Consider the following 21,078-nt stretch of genomic DNA (forward strand, 5'->3'; position numbering starts at 1 on the left):
GGGTGGGGGGGGGAGTTGCTTTAGCCAGGCTTTTCCCTGCTTCCAGGCAGATCTACCATGTTGGGGAGGGGCTTAAGCCCCCTCACCGGCCTGCAAGGGACTCCAGGCTGGGTCTGCCAAGGTGAGGGGGGCAGCCCCTTCCAGACTGAGGAAGGAGTGGTTGGGGAAACAGGGTAATGGCATTGAATTCGTCAAAGCTTGAACAAGAATAGTCCTTCCCTGTGGGCTATGAAGGAGATTTAAACCCCACTTCCTCCCGTCTGCCTTAGCCTGCTGGCCTGCCTGACATCTGGCCATGCCCCCACTCCCTCCACTCAAGTGAGGAAAAGCCTGGCAGGGGCAGGCAGACTAGGCTGTGGTCCCCAGCCGGGTTTCCTAGCCCCACCCCCACCCCTTTGCTCTGGCTGGGGAGCAGAGGGGCGGGGCCAGCCCAGATCCACTGGAGCAGACAGCCCAGCCTAGCCCAGGGCTGCAAAGCACCCTGGGATTCTGGGGGACTGTGAGTTAACTTGAACCAGGAAGGAGTCTGGGACAGAAGTTCCATAAACCGGTTTGACCTAAATCAGTTAAGTCTGATACTACATTCAGCCAGGTTCATCTTAAACCAGTTTTGGCCATTTTGAAACTGGTTTATGTGTACTGAACTTCTGTTCTGTTATAGATTTAAACCAGTTTCTGATCACAAACCAGTTTATATGTAACTTCTGTCCTTAGCCCAAAAGTATTATATGCCTTCATCATGGTCTGTGAACAACCCAGAATTGTTATTTATTCTCATGGCACTTCTGTAAGGTTAGAGAAAATTTGTTCTTATTTTACAAATGGAAAACTGATGCACCAAATAGGTGAAGTAACTTTCTAAAGGTCAGGCATTGGTGAGACCTCTGCTGGAGTAGTGTGTTTAGTTTTGCATCCCACACTTCAAGAAGGATTTGAATTATCTGGAAAGACTCCAGTTCTGAACAACGAAAATGCTTAAGTGCCTAGAAGGCTATACTGAAGAGGAAAGGCTGAAAGAGCTAGGGTTATTTAGCCTGGAGAAGAGAACACTGAGGGGAAGCAGAGGGGGATTTGATAACAGTCTTCAAATACCTGAAGGGTGATTACAGAGAGGCTGGAGATGGGCTGTTCTCTGTGGCCATAGGGGACTGGATTAGACACAATGGCCTCAAGCTGCAGCAGGGGAAGTTTTAAGTTGGAGATGAGGAACTTTCTGATTATGAGGGTGGTCAAGCATTGGAACAGGCTACTCAGAGAAATTGTGGAATCTCTGTCCTTGGAAGTTTTCAGGTGCAGGTTGGACAGGCACTTAGCTAAGATGGTTTAGTTGGGAATGATCTTATCTTGAACTGGAGGCTTGACTAGATGACCTTTTTAGGCCCCATCCAGCCCCGCTTCCCTATGATACTATGTAGGAAGCCTGTGGGCAAGCTGGTGATAGAATCCAGTCATCTGAAGTACCCTGTAGTACCTTAGCATGGTACCTTACTATTGCAGGACTGTTGCTGCTCCAGTAGAGCCTGACGGACTCCAACCCAAAGCCAGAGCTGCAAAAAATGTTGAGGTCTCTATGCAGGTTCTTTGGAATCTGTCCAATCTCAGGCTCTTTGCCTTTTGCACTGGATTTGGTAAACATCATTTTCTGGAGGGATGAAAACGTGAAGGGGTCTTGGTTAGATCTCCATCTATGGATGCTTGGTGATCAGGGCCAAAGCTTACCCTTTAACTTATATTTAAGAGAGACTAACTTTTTTTGCAGTTTGGTTTATATTTTGCCCTCAGACATCCTGTCTCTATTTGTTAACTTGTTTTTTGTTTTCGGTTTAGGCCACCATAAATCAGTTGAGAGCTGAGCTTGCCAAAGGTCCTCAGGAGGTTGCTGTGTACGTGCAGGAACTACAAAAACTACAAAGCTCGGTTAATGAACTAGAACAGAAAAAACAGGTGAGAATTTTATTACTGTATCTGTATATTCTACGTGTATGCAGAAATGGAACAACTTGTTACAGTGAAGGGAGTACTAATAATCCACTGCATGTCTGAAGGTTTTTTCTTTTAAATTTAAAACCTAAGCTTTCCTTAGGTCTATTACAAGTACAGTATAAGTTCATTTGTGCTAATACTTTCAGCTTGTATTAATACGACATAATATATTTATACTGTATTGCCTGTCAAAGTATTGAGAAGTCATTAATCATGCCCCAAAATATGAATCCAGCTTAAAAACTGCAATTAACTACATTATGGAGTCATTTTTATTTCCTTTCTGGTTTATAGACTATAATTGAGTCATTATCAGGGTTTTCTTCACAACTGTGACAGCTAGAAAATGTTTATTATGCTCATAAAAACAGCCCTCTTCCCTTGCCCCTGCTGCAGGATCTAGTGTTTTAAAGAGCTTTTAAAAATCATGAATTGCACATGGAAAAATAGTAAAATAAGATTAAAAGATAGAATGTTGCTATATTTTTGGCTATTTCCCCTCTTGTAGATGTAATAAAATATATGTACACAGTAATGCATGTTGTAATGATATATAACACTATCTGCATGTTTTGTAGTTGTATGTCACAGCGCTTTCAGCATACATAAAGCTAATATGGTAGTATTAGGGTCATCAGAGCTGGAGGGAGAGCATGTTCTTGCAGTATGCAGGTACCCACTGGGACAAGTACAACAATGCAAGATCTGTTACAGCTTGCATCTGCTCGGTTACAGCATTGTGTGAGGGGTTTGTGCTGCTCAGGACACATCCAGCTTGCTTTCTTCTTAGAACAGCAAGGAGACTCCCAGTGTAGTAAACCAACCTGTTGTCCCTTATTCTGTGGTCAGGACAACATCAAAACTGAACCTTTTTTATTAATCGTGTATACTTGACTGGGGGTAAGGATCTAGGAAGATGTAAAATTAAGAACCTAAATTAATAGTTGTTTGATATCAGAATTGTGGATTGGGATAGCTAGAGCTCAGCTTCTGGTTCCTTTCAGCCTTAGGGTACATACAGATGTCAGGGAGGTTAGATTGCAACAAAAATGGCCACCCGATCTGACTTAGTTTGCCCAGGTGTGGGCATGTTTACATCTCTAGTTAGGTCAATCTAAATGGTCACGTCCTGTAATAAAGCCATATTATGGCTTTATTTTAATCTCATTTGGGTTTATTTGCAACTTTCTGTATCTCTGAATAGACTTAAATAGTGATCCTGTTGTTAGTCAACCTGCCAGATTAATTTCTTGCCTTCAAATATGGAATTTCCTATCCCTAATTACAAGCAATGGTTTCAGGATGTAATATATTTAAATTTCATGACCCTGCAGACCAAAAATAGGAATATTATAACCTAGAAAAATGGCTTGTCAATTGGTATCAGAATGTTATTCTTTGGAAGGTGTAGAGATGTCCAATTAAATTTATCAAAAGAAAAAAAATATTTAAGATCATTTTCTGCAGGTTTGGTGGCTTCCTCTGAGGTTTCTCTGTATAGTTGTAGTCAGAGTAACTAAGTCATTAGATTTTCAGGTGGGAGTTTAAAATGCAAAAGTCTAAATAAAACTTTAAAAAACCCCCAGTTTCTCTGTAACCTGGAAGTGGCATTTGCAAAAACTTGATATGATATGGCAATTTTTTTTCCTCAGGGTTGTATCAGAGTTATGTAAATTGCTTGTGGCATCTTCACTTGTGAGTAATGTGCCCATCTTGAGCTCCCTGCTGATTAAACCTTGCATGCCACACAAAAACACTGGGTATGCTATCATACTTTATTTTATTCATAGTCTTATGCCTTGATATATAAGCACCAATTATAAATGTATCAATATAATCATGAATTTTTAGTTTGTGCAGTGTAAGTAACATTTCAATATGTCATTAAACATGTCTGTTTTTAAAAAGGACTTACAGATTTTCATAAGCTGCATCCTATGTGAGGGAAATAACTTTTCGGAGGTGAAGCAGTTTATTTTTTTGATCACAGTCCTAGTCACAAATTACTTGAAATGTGCCTATACATTATTATATTTAATACACTTTTTTTTCTTCCTGAAATCACATTTTCAATGTTAGGTATTTTTGCCCCTTACTTTTTTTTTTTTCCCCACACCAATTCTGGATTTCTCAAAACATGTGGCCAAAATCTCCTATCGTGTCTTGTTTCTTTTATGTGCCAAAACAGAACTGGGACAAACTAACATGAAAGCTGTTCAGGTAAAATTATTTCTAGCAAATCTTCCAAGGGAAGAATCAACTACTCTCTGTATGTGCAATTTTTCTTTTATTGGGTTGATACATAGAATACTAAATGGAGTGCATACCCAACTCTCCCGTACTTAAATGCTGAGCTGTGCCTATTGATTTGTGTTACCAGATACTTTTCTTTTGGCTTTCATACTCCCATCATGTCTGTGTGAGAGAGATGGAGAAAAAAAATGAGACCAAAAATGGAATTAATTTATGATGCAACATTGTCATAAAAGGATGATCCTTTACACACAGTGTTGCTGGCACAATATTATACTTATAATCCATGTATAGGAATAGTAGTATTAGTTATATAGGAACTAGGGCTGTGTGAAGCTTCGGTAGCCGATTTGATTCGGAGGAGAATCAGCCTGATTTGGGGGGCTGAATCTCCGAATCGAATTGGGAGGCCCATTAAAAGGTCTGAATCAAATTAAAGAAAACGCCCCACACTCACCGGCTGCAACAGCAGTGATTGGGGCCCCTGGGAGCCCATGACAGAGCCTCCCCATGCAGTGCAGGGCAGTGGGGATTGGCCTTCCCCTCCCCCTGCCTGGCACCCACGCGGCAGCTGTTGCGTCACATGGGTGCAGCACGGCTTGGCAGGGCTCTGTGGGGCTTCGTGTCCTGTCTGGGGCTGCTCAGGCTGAGTGCTGCAGGGCTCCAGGTGACTGCTGGAGCTGCTGCAGCTCCGAGACAGTGCATGGTGCCCTGCCAAGCCACGCTGCACCTGTGCAATGCGACAGCTGCCAGCTGTGGGAGAGGGGGGCAATTCCCACTGCCCTGCCCTGCCCTGTGCTGTGCTGCGAGGGGGGGCTCTGGCATGAGTTTCCAGGGGTCCTGATTGCCGCTGCTGCAGCCGGTGAGTGCAGAGCCTTTTTTTTTAAAGTGCTGGGACACTGGGGATGGGCGGGGCAGCCATGAGTGGGGAGAGCTGGGGGAGCGGGCAGGGGGTGGGGCCCTGCTCACTGCCAACACTGCTGCCGCCGCCTGTTTGATTCAGAAGAGATTCGGTGGCCAAATCTCTGAATCCGAATTGGATGAATCAGATCAGTACAGTGATTCGAATCAGCAAATCAAATCACTGTCCCTCTGAATTGTTTGAATCCGAAGCCAAATTGACTACTTGCTGCTTTGCACAGGCCTAATAGGAACCTACGAAATAAAGTAACTTCATGGAGGAAGGAAAGAGACTGAGATCACACTACCAATTTAATGTAATTTAATGTTGAAGTAGCATTTGCCAAGAAATATAATAAGATGCAATTTAAAATTATTCAAATTACACTTTCCTTTTAATAGAATGATTTCTTACTGGCTCAGAATTGGAGACCTATAAGAGACCATGAGAGTTCACAATTGTACCTCTTCCCAAAATTAGAAATGTTAAATCAAGCATACAAATTATGTTCAGACTGATCTAGAGTACTTGTCACAATTTGTGTTATTCCCTACCACTTAAAGTACCAAAGGTTGATGACTATGAAATGAAAAAAACCTTTCTCAATTTCTGATTTCTTCTCCACTCCACTTTATGGAGGGAGTTCTCACTTGTACCAAGCTGGTGCATACTTGAGGAAATGATAGAGGAAAGGTAACTCTAAGTCAGCTTTGAAGCATCTCAATCCAAGGATCCAGGAAAATGTTCTGACCAAAACTTTGCTTCAGTTCAGCTTCAAAAGAGGACTCTTGGGACTGGTACATGCTCACTGTCATGGTCCCCCCCCTCCTAGGAAACCCTGGTTTTTCAATTTATTGTTTGTCAGAGAAAAGAACTATTCTTGTTTAAGCTTTTATAAATTCAGTGCCACTAGCTTCCCCCACACCCAGGCAGAGCATGGGCTGGGGCATGTCCACTCCGGCTCTGCTCCAGTGGGTGGATGGGGTGGGGATGGGGGGGGAAGACTTGGAGGGCTCTCTGTCTTTTGGCAGTAGCTGGCAGGCATGCTCTAGAGTCTTTCTGGTTTGAACCACTGCAGGCATGTGGCTGCATTTCCTGAATCAAAACTAAATGTGTGTTCATTTACTTATTGTTCAGTCTGTGCAGCTTAGACTAACCTGCAAAAGACTGAATCAATTCAGCCTCAGGCTTTTTGACTGTCTGTACGTAGCCTTGGTGTTTTCAGTGCAGTAGTCAAGTATCCTATCCTTAGTTCCAGCCTTCTCTGTGGGATAAGGGCTCCTCAACATGTATACAGTGCCTTGGGGGTATGGAAGATAAATCACATGTATCCTTGATCAGCCTGGTCAGCTGTTAAGGAGTGCTGACTTATCATGTTTCCATTTCAATAGAGAAAGAAGAGACCTTTTAAAAGAAACATGCATTATAACAAGTTAATAATGCTGTGATAAGATGTTGCACAGAGCAGTTTCTCTCATAACACCCTGTTTATACAAGTGCAAATGCACTCATTTAAGTTAGTGTGAAGTGTATCACAGGGAGGGAACAATTTGTTAAAAGGTTATGGAGAGGTTCCCGAAATGTTATATTTTGACTCCCTGATTTCATGAAGCAGCAATTATTTGCGCTACTGTAAATGAAGTCTAATTTAGTAAGGCAGCATTTTGCAAAGGGCAGGACAGGACTGGAAGTTTTAAAAACTACCCAGCAGGTGTGGAGAAGCCTTTTAGTTGTTCTCCAGAGTCTGAGCTAATGTTAAAAATGGTCTCCAGCTGTTGTGGTTGTGAAGAAAATCTTGAAAGCCCTACTCAAGTGCAACTGGTGCTGCAATTTGTGCTCATGTTTGTAGAGTTCCTGAAAGGACTGTAAGGGATGAAAGGCTCCTTTCATTTCACTGGGCGACTTGGACACCAGGAATAATACTTCAGATTCTAGTAGTCATTCTTAACTATTTCACTACTCAGTGAACCTTGGAAGGAAGAAAAGGAAGTCGCATATTGTGTAGATCTACACATTCAGTTCTGAATAGCTGCTCACTGTTGCTGTTCGTTCAACACTACAAATTGCAGCATTCTTCTTTAACAACAGGCATACTTTCCCTTCGCTCTCAATGGTTTAGGAAACAGTCTGGTAAGGAAGTGCCTGCAACTTTGTGGGCCTTTCCCAGTATTGTTTCAAGATTAAATTACCATTTGTTTCCTTTTTGTGTCATTCACCTTTAAGGTGTATCAGTTTTCAGGGTTTCATTACATCCTTGAAACAACTCTCCACTAATTGCTGGCAAAATAGCTTTTAATCCAGGTATGAAGCTGCTAAAATGTTAATATAATTATATAAAAAATGTGAAAATGAAGGTGATTTAATTTTCTGGTAGTACTTTCTCTGCTTAAATATTTTTGATAACAGTGTTGGTCAGAGGGCATTTTTAAAATATTTTTTTAAAATTAAAATGTTGTGATTTGCATGGTTGAAATTATGACCCAAGTGGGAGTTTTGCTGTTGATTTTACTGGGGTCAGGATGCCATCTCTAACCTTCCAAATATGTTGTGTGTGCCGGGTTTACTATTGCGTGTTATATGGGAAGTTATAATGTTATGAACAGAAACTTTCTTGGGTTTTTTTCTTAGAAATGTTGTGGGAAAAGTTACTGCAATTTTATAATTGATATATTAGCTTTAGCCTGGAGCACCCATTTTTAGCCTTGGTGTAAACTGTAGAGTATAGTGTTAGCATTGTCAGTGTTTCCATTATAATTTATGATTTTTTTAATATGAACTATTGCAGTGGATTTGACACATCTTCAGTTCATAAAGTCTTAAACTATGTTGCAAATTATCTTTCTTAATAAAGCTGTTAAACTTTGCTTTATTAAACATAATACCTTGTTATACTTGCATGCTATTGTTTTCTCTTAAACTGATCCAGAGCAAAATCGAAGTACAATTGGTCCCTTAATACTGTGAAGGAAGTATGCTTAAAAATACCCAGCATACCAGCATAGCTAGGATTACATCTCTTTCTCTGTCTTCCCTTGAACCGATGTATTTCAAGAATTACAAAACTGTGATATTTTCAACTGCTAGGTTTACTTGAGAGCTCTGGCATTTTTGCCAGTTGGTTAACTCAGAAGTGAGAGAGAGAGAGAGAGAGAGAGAGAGAGAGAGTGTGGGCGTTTTAAAAAAAAAAAAAAAAGGCTTCTGAAGAACACACTGTCCATTTAAATTGCAGGTACAACATGGATGCACTCAGTTCATGCAGTAGTGCTACATTAGGAAGTTAAGTGAAAAAAATGATTTATTAATTTTCGGCTGTATTGGAATTTTAGGTAGATAGCACGAGTTCTCCAAGTTGAAATTTGACCTGAACATCTATGAAGACGGCTGAGATACCAAGAAAGTACCATTAGATACTTAAGGACAAGACAAGTAATCCTAGGTTCTACATTGGTTTCTGAAAGAGAGTGAACTTTCTTCAGGAGAATGATCTCTTCTGTTGAGGTGTTGATCAGCCCTTACCTGTAGGGACAGGTAGAAGGCAGGCTAGATTTGCATCTTAGACCTAGCCTAAGCTTTCGCAAGCTGGGGTTCACTTCATCAAGTGCTGTGAAAAGGTCGTCACAGAGCAGTATATAGAATGGAGAGCGTGACTTGAATACAAAAGGGTGGGAAGGGAGAGGGAGGGAGAAGTTTTGGGAGAGGTAGGCAAGCAGAGAACCCATAGGAAGAAAGAGATCACAAAAGCTAATGGGATACAAATCCATAGATCCTGTTTAAACTATACTTAACACAGTCCAGTTTGCAGATGATTTCTTGTTTCGCTTTTTCCATTCAGATTAGTTGCAAGGCCCTGTTGCCTCAGTGAGAATAGAAGTCTGGCTTTGTTGATTTGAGAGATGCACACCTTTAAGGATGTGGAGGAGGTATTTCTGTAGTTACAGTACAATGCCAAAACTGTAACCACTGAAGTCAACAAAGCCATACTTAGCCCTTGCACTGACTTGCTACAATACCAACTCTCATCTTGTAATACAGAGCCAATGTTTTGAGTCATGACATGAGTTTCTCATTCTAATTACCATTATTAACACCACAAGTTATAGTTATTTTGGCAGTCTCTTTTTGAGAGGTTCCTAATCTGGATAACGGGAACAGGAGAATGGGCCTCTTGCTTGAAATGTAGTGGCAGAACAAAATAAGGAAACTTGTTTCAAAATGTGGAGCCTTGATGGCTTACACAAAAAATTTAAAAGAATTTGAACCACAAATCAAATGTAAATATGCAGTGAACTGTATGTAAGGCTCAAGTACTTTGAATGTACAGGCGATTGTTTTATACCTCAAAGCAATTTTTCAATGTGTGTCAATTAAACAGCTTCCAAAATGCTGAAGTAGCATCGAGTCTGCTACCTTAATGTGAAGAGGAGAGCTCAGGAGAAGGTTATCTTCAACCCAGAATATAACTCTATAATATGTATGTAGGCTTTGAATAACATGATTTAGCATTGAAATGGTTTACTGCATAGACTCTGGAAAGAAATTAGTGAAACAAGTCAAATTACATATTTTAATTTCTGTTTTATTCCTCCTTCGCCCAGCTTTAGAGGCATTTATCTCATGAGTGAATTGTTTACTAGTCTGGATTAACGTTCATAAGGGGAGAATATCTGAGTGATAACAGTTGATCTGATGTAAGCAGAATTGTAATTCAATTGAAATTTAACTACTTTTAGAGTCTGACAGAAAAGCTTCTGAAGAAAGAACTGGATTACACTGAATTAGAAGAAAGGCACAGTGAAGTATCCATGAGTAAAAAGAATATACAGGCAAGCCTACATCAAAAGGACCTGGACTGCCAGCAGCTTCAAGCAAGGTTGTCTGCATCTGAAGCTTCATTGCAGCGGTTACAGACAGAACTGGGTGAGAAGGGAGAAGCAAGCCAGAAACTTAAGGAAGAACTGTCAGAAATAGAGACTAAGTACCAGCATCTCAAAGCAGAGTTTAAACAGCTGCAGCAACAGAGGGAAGAAAAAGAACAACATAGTCTACAACTCCAAAGTGAGCTCAGTCAAGTGAGTTCCCTTTTGATTTTGTTTTATCCTACCAGGGCTGTCCAAAATCCAGGCAGCTGGGGCCCACATGCCACATGGGTTGTAGTCCTGGGGGCTGTGTAAGGTGCAGGCTGCAGAGTGAGGGTCACTTACCATGTAGGCAGCACTCCCTGAACTCTCCTACCAGGCAGGGCAACTTTAGTGTGTGCCCCACCCACCTCCATTCTGCGCACAGAGTGTAGGCAGGTCCCCCCACCCCTCCACCATCTCTGCCTCAGCCATGCATGTCATGGGAACAAGCCTGGCTCTCCCCCTTTTTCCCCCTCCCCCTGCAGTGGCCATACCAGAAGCCCATGGGCCTCATGCTAATCCTGTGGGGGCCACCAGTTGGGCACCTGCTTGTCCTACACTTTTCCGTATGTATTTGTATAGTTGTAATCATGCTGGTTCTATATTTCTGTAATGAAGAAATAATGTGTAGAATGTTACTCAGATCTGAGTAAAGCCATATGCTCAGCTAGGGTACATTGGTGTAGAGCTATTAGGCATTTATACATGCGCTCCAGGAGTGGGGTGGGGCAGGCACTCTAATTAAAGCCCTCTGAGTCATCTGTATCAGTGTCCCTGTGCTGAAAAATGACGGTGAGGGTGCTTAAAGTGAAGCTTGTTGAATGAGTTTCAATTTAAATGCCCCCACTGCCATTTTTCAATGCGGGGATGCAGATGCATGTGATGCTGGAGTGCAGTTATTACCACGCTCTAGCAGTCTTGATTAATGAAGTCTGCTCTGATGCGCTGTAATTAGTGTGTCGGAGCAGCCTTGCTGTACATGTATAAATGCCCATAGGCTAGGGACAGACATTCAAAAAGCCTGAGCCTGAATTGATTCAATCTTTGCAGGTTAGTCTAACCTGCCTAGATTGAACTGATTTATAGGTGGATAGATGTTCCCTTTTCATTCCAGAAATTCAGGCACATGCCTGTGGTGGCTTAGGCTAGAAGCCAGGGGGGCGCTAGATCAGCCCTCCTTTCCCTTCCACACTGCTGAGCTGGGGGGTGTGGCCAGGCCCTGGCAGGAAGTTCTGATTAGGGAGGGGTTTAAACCCCCACCTAGCCTGCACTGTCTCAGGCTGTCCCCTACTGGCTACTCGAGGGGCGGGAGTGTTGAGGCAAAGGTGGGGTATGCCGTGCATGCATCTGTTTATGGTACTGAACTTTTCAGTCTCCCTCTCCCTTGCAACTCTGCAAACCTGACAGGGCTGCAAACCAGCAGGGAGGGCTGATAAAACAACAGTGTTTTGTTTATTAGCCTATCAGCAAAACAAAAGCCTTTCTCATTAGTTCAAGCTCTTCTTAAACAGCTTTTACCAATGAGGGACATTACCGGCTGACCTGTTGATTAGCTCCAAAAAGCCCTAAGTGGACACTGTCCTGTCTGCCTTTGTCTTGTTCCAGTGAAATTGGAGTCACACACACGGATACCCCTCATCATTAGCTAGCATACCACATGCCTAGCGTCTGTGGTTGGAGTCCATACTGTGGGAGGGAGGGAGGGGGGGATCCCTGCTTGTGCAGTGAGGGAAGCCAGGCAGACCCTGCTATGCCAGCAGTCTCTCTCTGAGCTCTGGCTAGAGAGGACAGGGGCAGGACCAGCCTGTTCTTTGGAGCAGAGAGAACAGCCTAGCCCAGTCCAGCTCAGGGCTGCAAAGAATCTGGGATGTTGGGGGACTCTAGTTTAACTTAAACCAGGAAGGAGTCTGGGACAGACATTGCATAAATCGGTTTGACCCAAATCAGTTAAGTCTGATACTACTATATTCAACCAGGTTTATCTTAAACCAGTTTCAGCCATTTTGAAACTGGTTTATGTGCACTGAACTTCTGTTCTGTTACAGGTTTAAACCAGTTTCTGATAACTTAAACCAATTTATGTGTAATGTCTGTCCCTAGCCATAGAGACTTATTGGGGTGAATTCCTACTGATAGCTTTATATTTTTTAAAATATTACTGCTGTCTGCTTAGCATAATCTTTAGAATAATTTAGTATTTCTTCTTGTATGAAAGAGTGCTCATCCAGCTAATTAATTTAATCTGTAAAAGCTGCTGCAAATGGGTCTTTTGTAGTTTCCCATTTTTTGGAGTATATTTGCATTCTTATTGACTTAAAGTAGCTGTATTCTTTTGTATCTTGCCTAAGGATTCCCGTGTTCATCTTACCCCCACCCATGAATAAATAACAAGGGATCTTGAGGCCTGTCTGCCAGTTTCCTCTTCCCTAGCATAGCACAAGGTAACCCCGTGTTGCACTCCTTGGTGTTTTCCTCCCTCATCATTTTGTCCCATTGTCTTCCTTGATCAAATAATATACTGGCAAATGAAAATCAGTTCTGGTTCATTGGGTTTTCTTGACAGATGCAAGTGAACAACTATCAGTCAGCTGTCTAAAGTTTTTGAAAGCAGTAAATAAAAAGCAACAAGCAAGATTACTTCTGACTGCTCAGTGGAGGAGAGGAAGTTGTAATAAGATGTAGCTACAAAAAAAGTTCTGATTTGAATATTGAGACGTTACTTAATGGTAAAGTTTATTAGACTCTACCGAAGGGTAGGTTTGATTTAAATCACAATTCAAATCACTGGGCAGAGGAAGCCTGGATTGAATCATTGTTTTCTTCAAAAAGTGCATTCTTATCATTTGCTATAACCTTAATACATATTATTCACAACTCAGAGATAGAAGTGGTTTTCGTTTTTAGAACGTACACACTATACATTTTAAAGCAGTGATTTATTTTAATATTTTTTTCAGTTTAATTTTGCAGCTACATCAGAAAACTGAATTATGATTTGGTTATTTTATTTACCAAAGCTAATTGAAGCAGATACTTGTGAAGTCATTGGAAGGTGAACTATCTCCAATTCACTAGACAAATCATGGCTATTTGGGGGATATTTTTGCCATGCTGTATTAGGAGGGCAACAACAACTGTCTCCATAAACAACGGACATTTAAATTGCTTTATTTAACTGAAACAACAAGCTTATGTATTTTGGATATTTTTCTTCAGCAACAAACATATAATAATTTTAATAAAACAAGTGTATGTATTTCTGAATTTTTAACTGTTTTAGTTATAAATGTGAAATGTGTTTTTAACAAAAATTAAATAGATTATTTCAGCCGGGTCAGCCTGAGAAACTTAAAATACTGAGTTCTAGATTTTTGTAAGGCCATAATCAGAAATGTATCCCTCAAGACATAATATTCTGCTCAAAATGTTTCTCTTCCGTTTCTACTGCCCCTCCCTCCTTGCATTTATATCCAGACTCTTCCTCCTTGCCCAGATTGACTCCACCACCAGCAATCCTCTACTCATTTCACTTGAAATTTTGCACTTTTAGAGAGAGCTGTAAGGGCTTGACTCTATACACAAACTTGCAGAGACACAATAGGACTTATGAGTAGGTAATCAGGTCTGTTGTCTCTCATCTCCATATACTGCTGTTCACAAGGATGTTGTCTCTGGAGACACAAATCCACAGATTGAGACCTGAAACTCAGTATCACGAAGATGCTTACTGGGATCTTCTATACTAAGCACTGAGTCCCATTGGGTATAGTGGTTTTCTTTCATTTTTACTAATCTATAGAGGAGCCACTGGAACCCCATAAGATTGGACTCCTAATATAGTCCATGGCCTATAAAACTTTTCTAAAAAGGTTACATGAATATATTGTCTCAAATAGTATATAATTAGAAGTTATAATCCCTATTCCATGATGATATCTTTGAGCTTTAACATATCTTAAATTAAAACTATCTTTATATAGGTTTATTTTTTTAAAAGCATCTTAAAAATATGATTAAAACAAAAAATATGATTTAAATAAAAAATCCAATTTTTTAAATTAAAAAAATTGTTGATTTTGTCCACCCTGGACTATAGAGTTGGACATGACCTCAAGAGGGCATCTAGTCCACTCCCTGCCTTAGGTGGGATCATATCAGGTAAAAATATTTTTAACTTGTCTTTAAAAGCTTCTCACAGATACCCTGCAACCTGTCTAGTCTCTTTAGTGCTTAACAGCCTCCATAGTTCTTTCTAATTTCTAATCTAAATCTCAGCTCTTGACATTTAAGTGCTTTACCACTGTCCTGTTGATTATCATCCTCTTTGTAAACAACCTTTTTTGTATTGAAAGACTGTTATAAAATCTGCTTTCAGTCTTGTCTCCTCTTTAGTCTAATTAATTCCAATCCTTCCAGCATTTTTCTTGTATGTCATGTTTTCTGTATCTTTAATAATTTTTTGTTGATTTTTCTGGTTCAGGGGTAAGCAACATTTTGGCTGGAGTGCCAAAAACACCCCAACCTCAACCCACACCTTGACTTGGTATGCCAGGGGCAAATAGCAAGGGAGCAGTGAGTGGCCTAATCCTTGTTGCTGGGCACATGCATGCATGCCTCTGGGCACATTGTGGGCAGGGGCCAGGGCTGCACTGCCCTGGCCCCTTCCCTGCCATGCACCCAGAGGCATGCATGCAGCTGGCCATGGCTATCGAGCCCAGGTTGCTTGCAGCAGGTAGCAGCCAGGCTGCAGACAGCTGCACCAGTGTCCGGAGCCCCGGCTACCCCAACACCTCCACTACCATCTGCCTAGAGTTGTGTGTGCAGCCACCATCATCATGGAGCCTCCTGGCTGCCTGCCATAGCTGTCCTGGGTTCTAGGCAGCTGCGGCAGGTAGGCTGCAAACAGTTGCACTGGTGTCTAGAGCCCTGGCACTGGCTTCATGGTAGTGGGCCTGGGCCTGACATGACGGGGGGAGGGGAGGAGTGGACCCATGCCTGACCCGGCAGGCAGGGAGGGGAGGGAGGGAGTGGGCCTGGGCCAGATGTGGTGGCCAGGTGGAAAGGAGAGGGGAGGGGAGGAGGGGGCCCGGGGCCAACCCGGTCATTTCTGATGGGCAATTTGCTAGTTTTCTCAATAAATCCCAGCGTGCTTATTGTGTTATTTAGAATAATATGACATTGTTGACTCATTCAGCTTGTGATGCAGTATAATCCAGAGATCACTTAAATGTTAGTACTTTGCACTTGTCCATATCCAGTTTCATCAATGTTTATTTCAGATAATTTTTTCAAAGTGCCCTTGATAAATTGAACCCTAATCCTATTCTCTAAAGTAGCTGCTGTCTCACCCATCCTAGTGTCATTGGCAAACTGTAGTACAGATTTTCCTCGCTTCATGCGGGTTATGTATGTGTGAATTCATACTTATGCAATGACCCTTTTATACCAAAAATTCGTTATATGCAAGGTAATGCGATCAGTGTGGTCGAAGCCTGCAGTCAGCTGCTTTGTGCAGTGCATTATGGGAATGACGCACCAAAATATAGCACCCAGTGCTGCTGCCACCAACCGCCCAGTGCAGCCCTGGTTTTTCCCGGTGTGTGGTTGGAGGCAGGGCGTTGAGCCGGGGCTGTGCCAGGTGGCGGCAGCGGCAGCGAAATTTGGGGTGGATGCAGCATCCTCCCAGTACCTCCAGCACCTGCTCCGAACCCAGCCCCTGCTGAGAAGAGCCCCACACAACCCTGGCCTGAGCCTGCCCTGCGCAGATCCAGCGGGGCACACGGCTCCCCCCACCCTCCCGGGCTGGAAGCAGCAGTGGGAGCTGCCCCCCCCTCTTCCCCCTGCACCTACCCCTCCTGGGCAGTGCCTGTCCCTTACACCTCCCTCACCATGGGGGGTATTGATCTGCCCCCACACTCCCCTTCCCTCCCCCCGCCCCCAATAGACTGACTAACTGGAGGCAGCTCTTCACGCTGCTGGCTGTGCTCCTCGGTGCCTGAGTGCTGCACTGCACCTGCGCGCAGCACCAGCATTTATCAGCCAAATTATCAGCCCCATCTGGCCAATATCTGATACAGCAAATTTTCTTTATATTGGTACCGATCTGATATTGGACCTATGTATCTGTGCACCTCTATAAATCATACATCCTTAAACGATAGCATAAAAAGGGAATTGAATTTAACCCAGAAAACCTGCCTGAAGGGGAATTGCTGAGGCTCTCTTATTTAGATGTAATGGAAGAAGGACTTTGGGGTGAATTGAGAGAGTATTATTCAGTATACAATGACAAGGCATTCCTAGTTTTTCCTGTATAAATATATATATATTTTTTCTGTTCTTTTTGTACATTAGGAAATATTTCTGAATTTTCATATAGTTTGCTTAGCATGTAGTTTGGAGTGCTAGAAGTAGGTTTATCATTGTTTTTCTGTTTTCCTCTTACTCTGATTTGATTATTACTCTGAAATTGGGAATTGTCATTGCAGAAGTTCAGTTTTCTAGAGGCCTGTACACTAGTTACAAAATACAGGAATGTTATACATGAACTTAATTGTGTTGTGAACATCAGAATTATATGTTGCTCTCTCTAGTGAGATATAGAAATGATGTAGTGAGGTCAGCCTCAACTAAAATCATGGTTTTGGCAAGAAGATGGAAGATGGAAAAGATGGAAAAAAGATAATGTTAGTTTCTACAGATAACAATTAAATTTTAAAATCAGTGTATATTAAGTGTAAGTTTTTACCTTATTGGGAAGTTAATATGTTGAAAGCTTCTACAAAATGAATATCCTATATAGTTCCAAAGACAGCAGCATGTCTTTTGAATGCAGGGATTATCAGGGTCTTTCAAAATTCAGGTGTCAACATAAAAAAAGACAATTGATGGGGAGAGGGAAGGCAGAGAGGTTAAAGAAGAATATAGCCCTTTGTGTACTTAGTGGACATTTGCTGACAAATATTCTTCATCATGAAGTTTAACTTACTTATGTCACACCTTTTAACTCCCAAACATTTTCCTTATAACTAATATTGGTTATATTTTGTATGTTTCTGTTTATGCCAGTGTCTTGAACTGTGTAGTCCCATTAGCTTGAAGTTTGTTGCATGAACAAAAAACCCTATACATTTCTTCTCATCACAGAGGTTGATTGCTTTTAAAAGTTTTCTTTTCTGCCACATGTTCTGGCTCTTGGTTCTACGAACTCATTGGTTGCTGTGATGGTAAAGTAGAACTTCCTGTCACATGGATTTTGTTTAGCAGCCTCCTTGAGGAGGAATATTTTGGTCAGACTTCACCTGTTTATCTGAAACTATTTACAAAAGGCATAGTTAATATTATCATTTGCTATAGATTGCTGGAGTTCAGTAGGTCAGGCAACCATGGCTTGTTATAATCTAGACTACGTACTACAAAAGCCAATAATCTGTTTATAACATTTATTGATGTTTTGATCCGTTTTATAAATGCTGTGCAAGTATACTGGTAATATGTGACACTTTTGTGAAATGTTACTATATTATTATTGATTATGTTTTTCCAGAAGCTTTTTATACTGTTGATATTTTCTCACGTCAGTAGTTTGCTTTTGCTGTAAACTTTCATGCATTTACTCAACTCCTGCATAGTTTTTACAAATGAACATATTTACCTGAATCCAAGACAACTCCAACTTTAAGATGACCCTTCAATAATTAGATTCTGTCCCTGGCAATAATTAGATTCAGCCCCCGCAACAGGTAGTTAGGTGGCCCCCTTGCACTCTTTTCCTCCCCCCCCCCCCCCCTCCCTCCCCTTCCACTTCCAGCAGACCAGTCCCCACTTTCCCACCTCCACCCCCTTACTGCTAGATGCGACTCAAACTCCATTCCTTGCCTGGTCATGCAGCAGCATCCCAGGGCCGGAGTAGCGCAGTGGCTGATTGGCCAAGCAGGGAATGGAGTTTCCATGTGCGCTGTGTCCATGAGGGCATGGAGCCAGAACCAAGCCTTGACAGTAAGGGGTAGGAGGGAAGGCAGGTGGGTTCTGTGCATCTGACCGGCCCCAACCCAGGCTCAGGGCTGGAATCTCAGCCATAGCAGCCACCCTCCAACTTTGTACTCAAATCCAAGATGAGTGGCCTCTTCTCCATTCTGCACAGGGGGAAACCTAGTCTTGGATTTAAGTAGATATTCTAATATTAGAAATTGATATAAAACCCTCCAAAAATGTACAAGCGAACACTGCTTATATTACTGTGATGCAATTACTGTTTCACCCACATCCAGAATGATTTTTAAGTCTTAGATGGTTTATAGTGTTGGGGGTAACTTAACTGCAGATCTTCATAGGGGTCTGATCCACTCAGTGTTTTGCTTTCAGAGATTTACAGAGAGTATTTCATTAGTTCTGATGCCTCTTCTGACCCTACAGTAGACCTCTACTAGTAGGGGTTTTGTTGTGTAGGGATGGTTAGGAAGTAACTGAACACCTACAAAATGAAAACTACAAATTTGGGGAGTGGGGTGGGAGGACAACGCACGGCATGGGCCTTCTTTAAAACTGATTTTTGTGTGGGAGGGCTTGTTTTCTTAGCAAAAAAACTAAATAAACCCAACAGCTCATTTAGAGAGTGGTGCATTCTTACTTGTGTACACTCCTGGGGAGCCTCCTAACCTCAGCCCGGTTGGAGAGTGGGCTACAGTTCCTTGGGGAGGTTCTGGAATGTTAGTTATGGACACAGACCGGTTTAGAAGATTCTGCACATCACGTTGAGAGAGTTCATACATCCGTCTCCCCTTCAGCTGAGGAATACCAGTGCACTCAGGGTGAGCTGAAACCTCGGCTTGGGCTGGCTGAAACACTGTTGCTGAAGCCAGTGGAGCATTTTAGGACTTGGGTCATGGCCACTGGAGAAGAGAGAAATAGGGATGTTCTTTCCTGGTGCACCCATCACTACTTGGCTGTTTTCTATGCATGGAGGAGAAGATGATGCTTTAGTCCTAGTTTTGTTCTCTTAAACTAACAAAGCTTACCTGGAGGGACTTCATGAAAGCAGTAGTGATCCTTTTGGATCACCTTTCTTCCCACTTGAAGGCCCTTCCTTTCTGTGCCTTTTCCTGCATGTGCAGTTGAACAATATAGTCTACATCAGGTAGAATCTCTGTTACATACTTGACGAATGTTTTTGATGTTTTATTAGTACTGTTCTTATGTAATAAAAAGAGGAAAATTACTATTTTATGTGTAGTTAAGTCTTAAATTCAGTATAATGGTTGAAGAAGTTAAGACAGTACTTTCTTCTCCCCTGCAGTTGCACAATAAACTTCTGGAAACAGAGCGCCAGCTAGGCGAAGCACATGGTAGGCTTAAAGAACAGAGGCAGTTGTCTAGTGAAAAACTGATGGATAAAGAACAGCAGGTGGCTGATCTGCAGTTAAAACTATCCCGTGCTGAAGAACAGGTAGGGGTTATGCACAGGATGTAATTTCATATGTAGTCTGACATTGGGCTGTGTATTACATGTGCTACCTGCTTTTAGTAGTGTTGGCGTTTTTAGCTTATGTCTATCTGAGAGCTTCATTAAATAACTTTGTTAAAATGTAATTGTATTTTATAAAATAAAATTCCCATGTAAAAATTTGCCTGCCTTTTAGGCAGAATTGTCTGACTGACACTTTGAGTTTTAGAAAGCTAAAATTATTTATTTTTACCCATTTAGTATGTCAGGTCCTTTGTCCCCCTGGTCTGAGGGATCTGATCGTGCCAAAAGATCAACATGCATTGACAGAGCCCTTTACTCTGTGTTAGAGGAGAGTTGTGTTTGTGGTGATATTTTTGGGAGTTCAAGTCCCAGTAGAAGAAATAGCAGGTGTGGCATAACAAGATATGAGTGGCATGTGTAGAGGTAGAAAGCAGTTATTTTAATAATCAATTATGCATCCATTTTTTCAGTAAGAACCTATATCTCTCTATCTGTCTATCTATAGATATATGCACATACACTACTATACACAGACCTGCCCATAAAAGTTGAAATTTTTCAGTTTTATGCTAGTTCAGTAGCAAGTTGTTGACTTGCATAGGAATCATATGACTAATATTAGTTAGTACTTAGCTTTGGAAAGTGTGTTAAAATAAACAGATGACATTACTACTAAATCTGCTAGTGATGTAAATTCGCATGTTTGCTGCAAATTTCACTCAGCATAGTTGGAAAACAAGATGTAAAATAATATATCTATTATCTGGCATGACTTTCATTCTATGAAATATTCCTATTGCCAGTAGTGACAAAAACTTCAATTTTGTCACTAGAAAAAATGGCATGGCAAATTCATACTTTAAATCTGTTGGGAAATAAGTGTTTAATGTGCAGTCTTTTACTATTATGGGAAATACGGAATTGTGCCTGTCAGTCTTCACTCCAGAGCTTGACATTTTTATTCTTTTAAGCTAAAGGAAAAAGCAGCAAATTTCACCGAATTGCAGCATCAGTTAGATAAAGCCAAGCAACAACATCAGGAGCAACAGACTCTTCAGCAAAATACTACAGCAAAACTGCGAGAAGCCCAGGTAAATAAACACTATACCTCTCCTAGAACCAGTACACTGTTGTACTTAATATTGCTGGTCTATTATGATACATGATTTTCTAATGCATGACTGTCTCATGCATTTCCTTTTCTAAAACAGAGTATGCAATAGCTATTATAGCATTTGATAGCTAACATGTATTAGGCATAACTTTGAAGGTCTCTGTAAACTAAGGAAGCTAATATGTGTTTTGCTAGAATGATTTGGAGCAAGTGTTACGTCAGATTGGAGATAAGGACCAAAAAATTCAAAACCTTGAGGCCTTGCTGCAAAAGAGTAAAGAGAACATCTCCTTGCTAGAAAAGGAAAGAGAGGACCTGTATGCAAAAATTCAAGCTGGTGAAGGAGAAACTGCAGTTCTTAACCAGCTGCAAGAAAAAAATCATATGTTGCAAGAACAGGTAAGAAATGCAAGTAATTCCAATACACAAAAATCCCCACTATCTTGCGATGTCTTATATAACA

At 41.4% G+C, this 21,078-nt stretch overlaps 1 protein-coding gene across 1 annotated transcript in view; it reads left to right on the forward strand.

Annotated features, from left to right (window-relative positions):
* The window catches only part of EEA1 (early endosome antigen 1), a 265,467-nt gene that overhangs the window by 203,829 nt on the left and 40,560 nt on the right, over positions 1-21,078 (forward strand). The window contains exons 11-15 of the mRNA XM_025208125.1: positions 1,828-1,944; positions 9,868-10,206; positions 19,331-19,480; positions 20,473-20,592; positions 20,811-21,014. Of these exons, the coding sequence (XP_025063910.1) occupies positions 1,828-1,944; positions 9,868-10,206; positions 19,331-19,480; positions 20,473-20,592; positions 20,811-21,014 (930 nt within the window). The remainder of the gene's footprint in view (positions 1-1,827; positions 1,945-9,867; positions 10,207-19,330; positions 19,481-20,472; positions 20,593-20,810; positions 21,015-21,078) is intronic.

Source organism: Alligator sinensis, unplaced genomic scaffold (genome assembly GCF_000455745.1).
Source record: "Alligator sinensis unplaced genomic scaffold, ASM45574v1 scaffold141_1, whole genome shotgun sequence".
NCBI classification, from domain to species: Eukaryota; Metazoa; Chordata; order Crocodylia; family Alligatoridae; genus Alligator; species Alligator sinensis.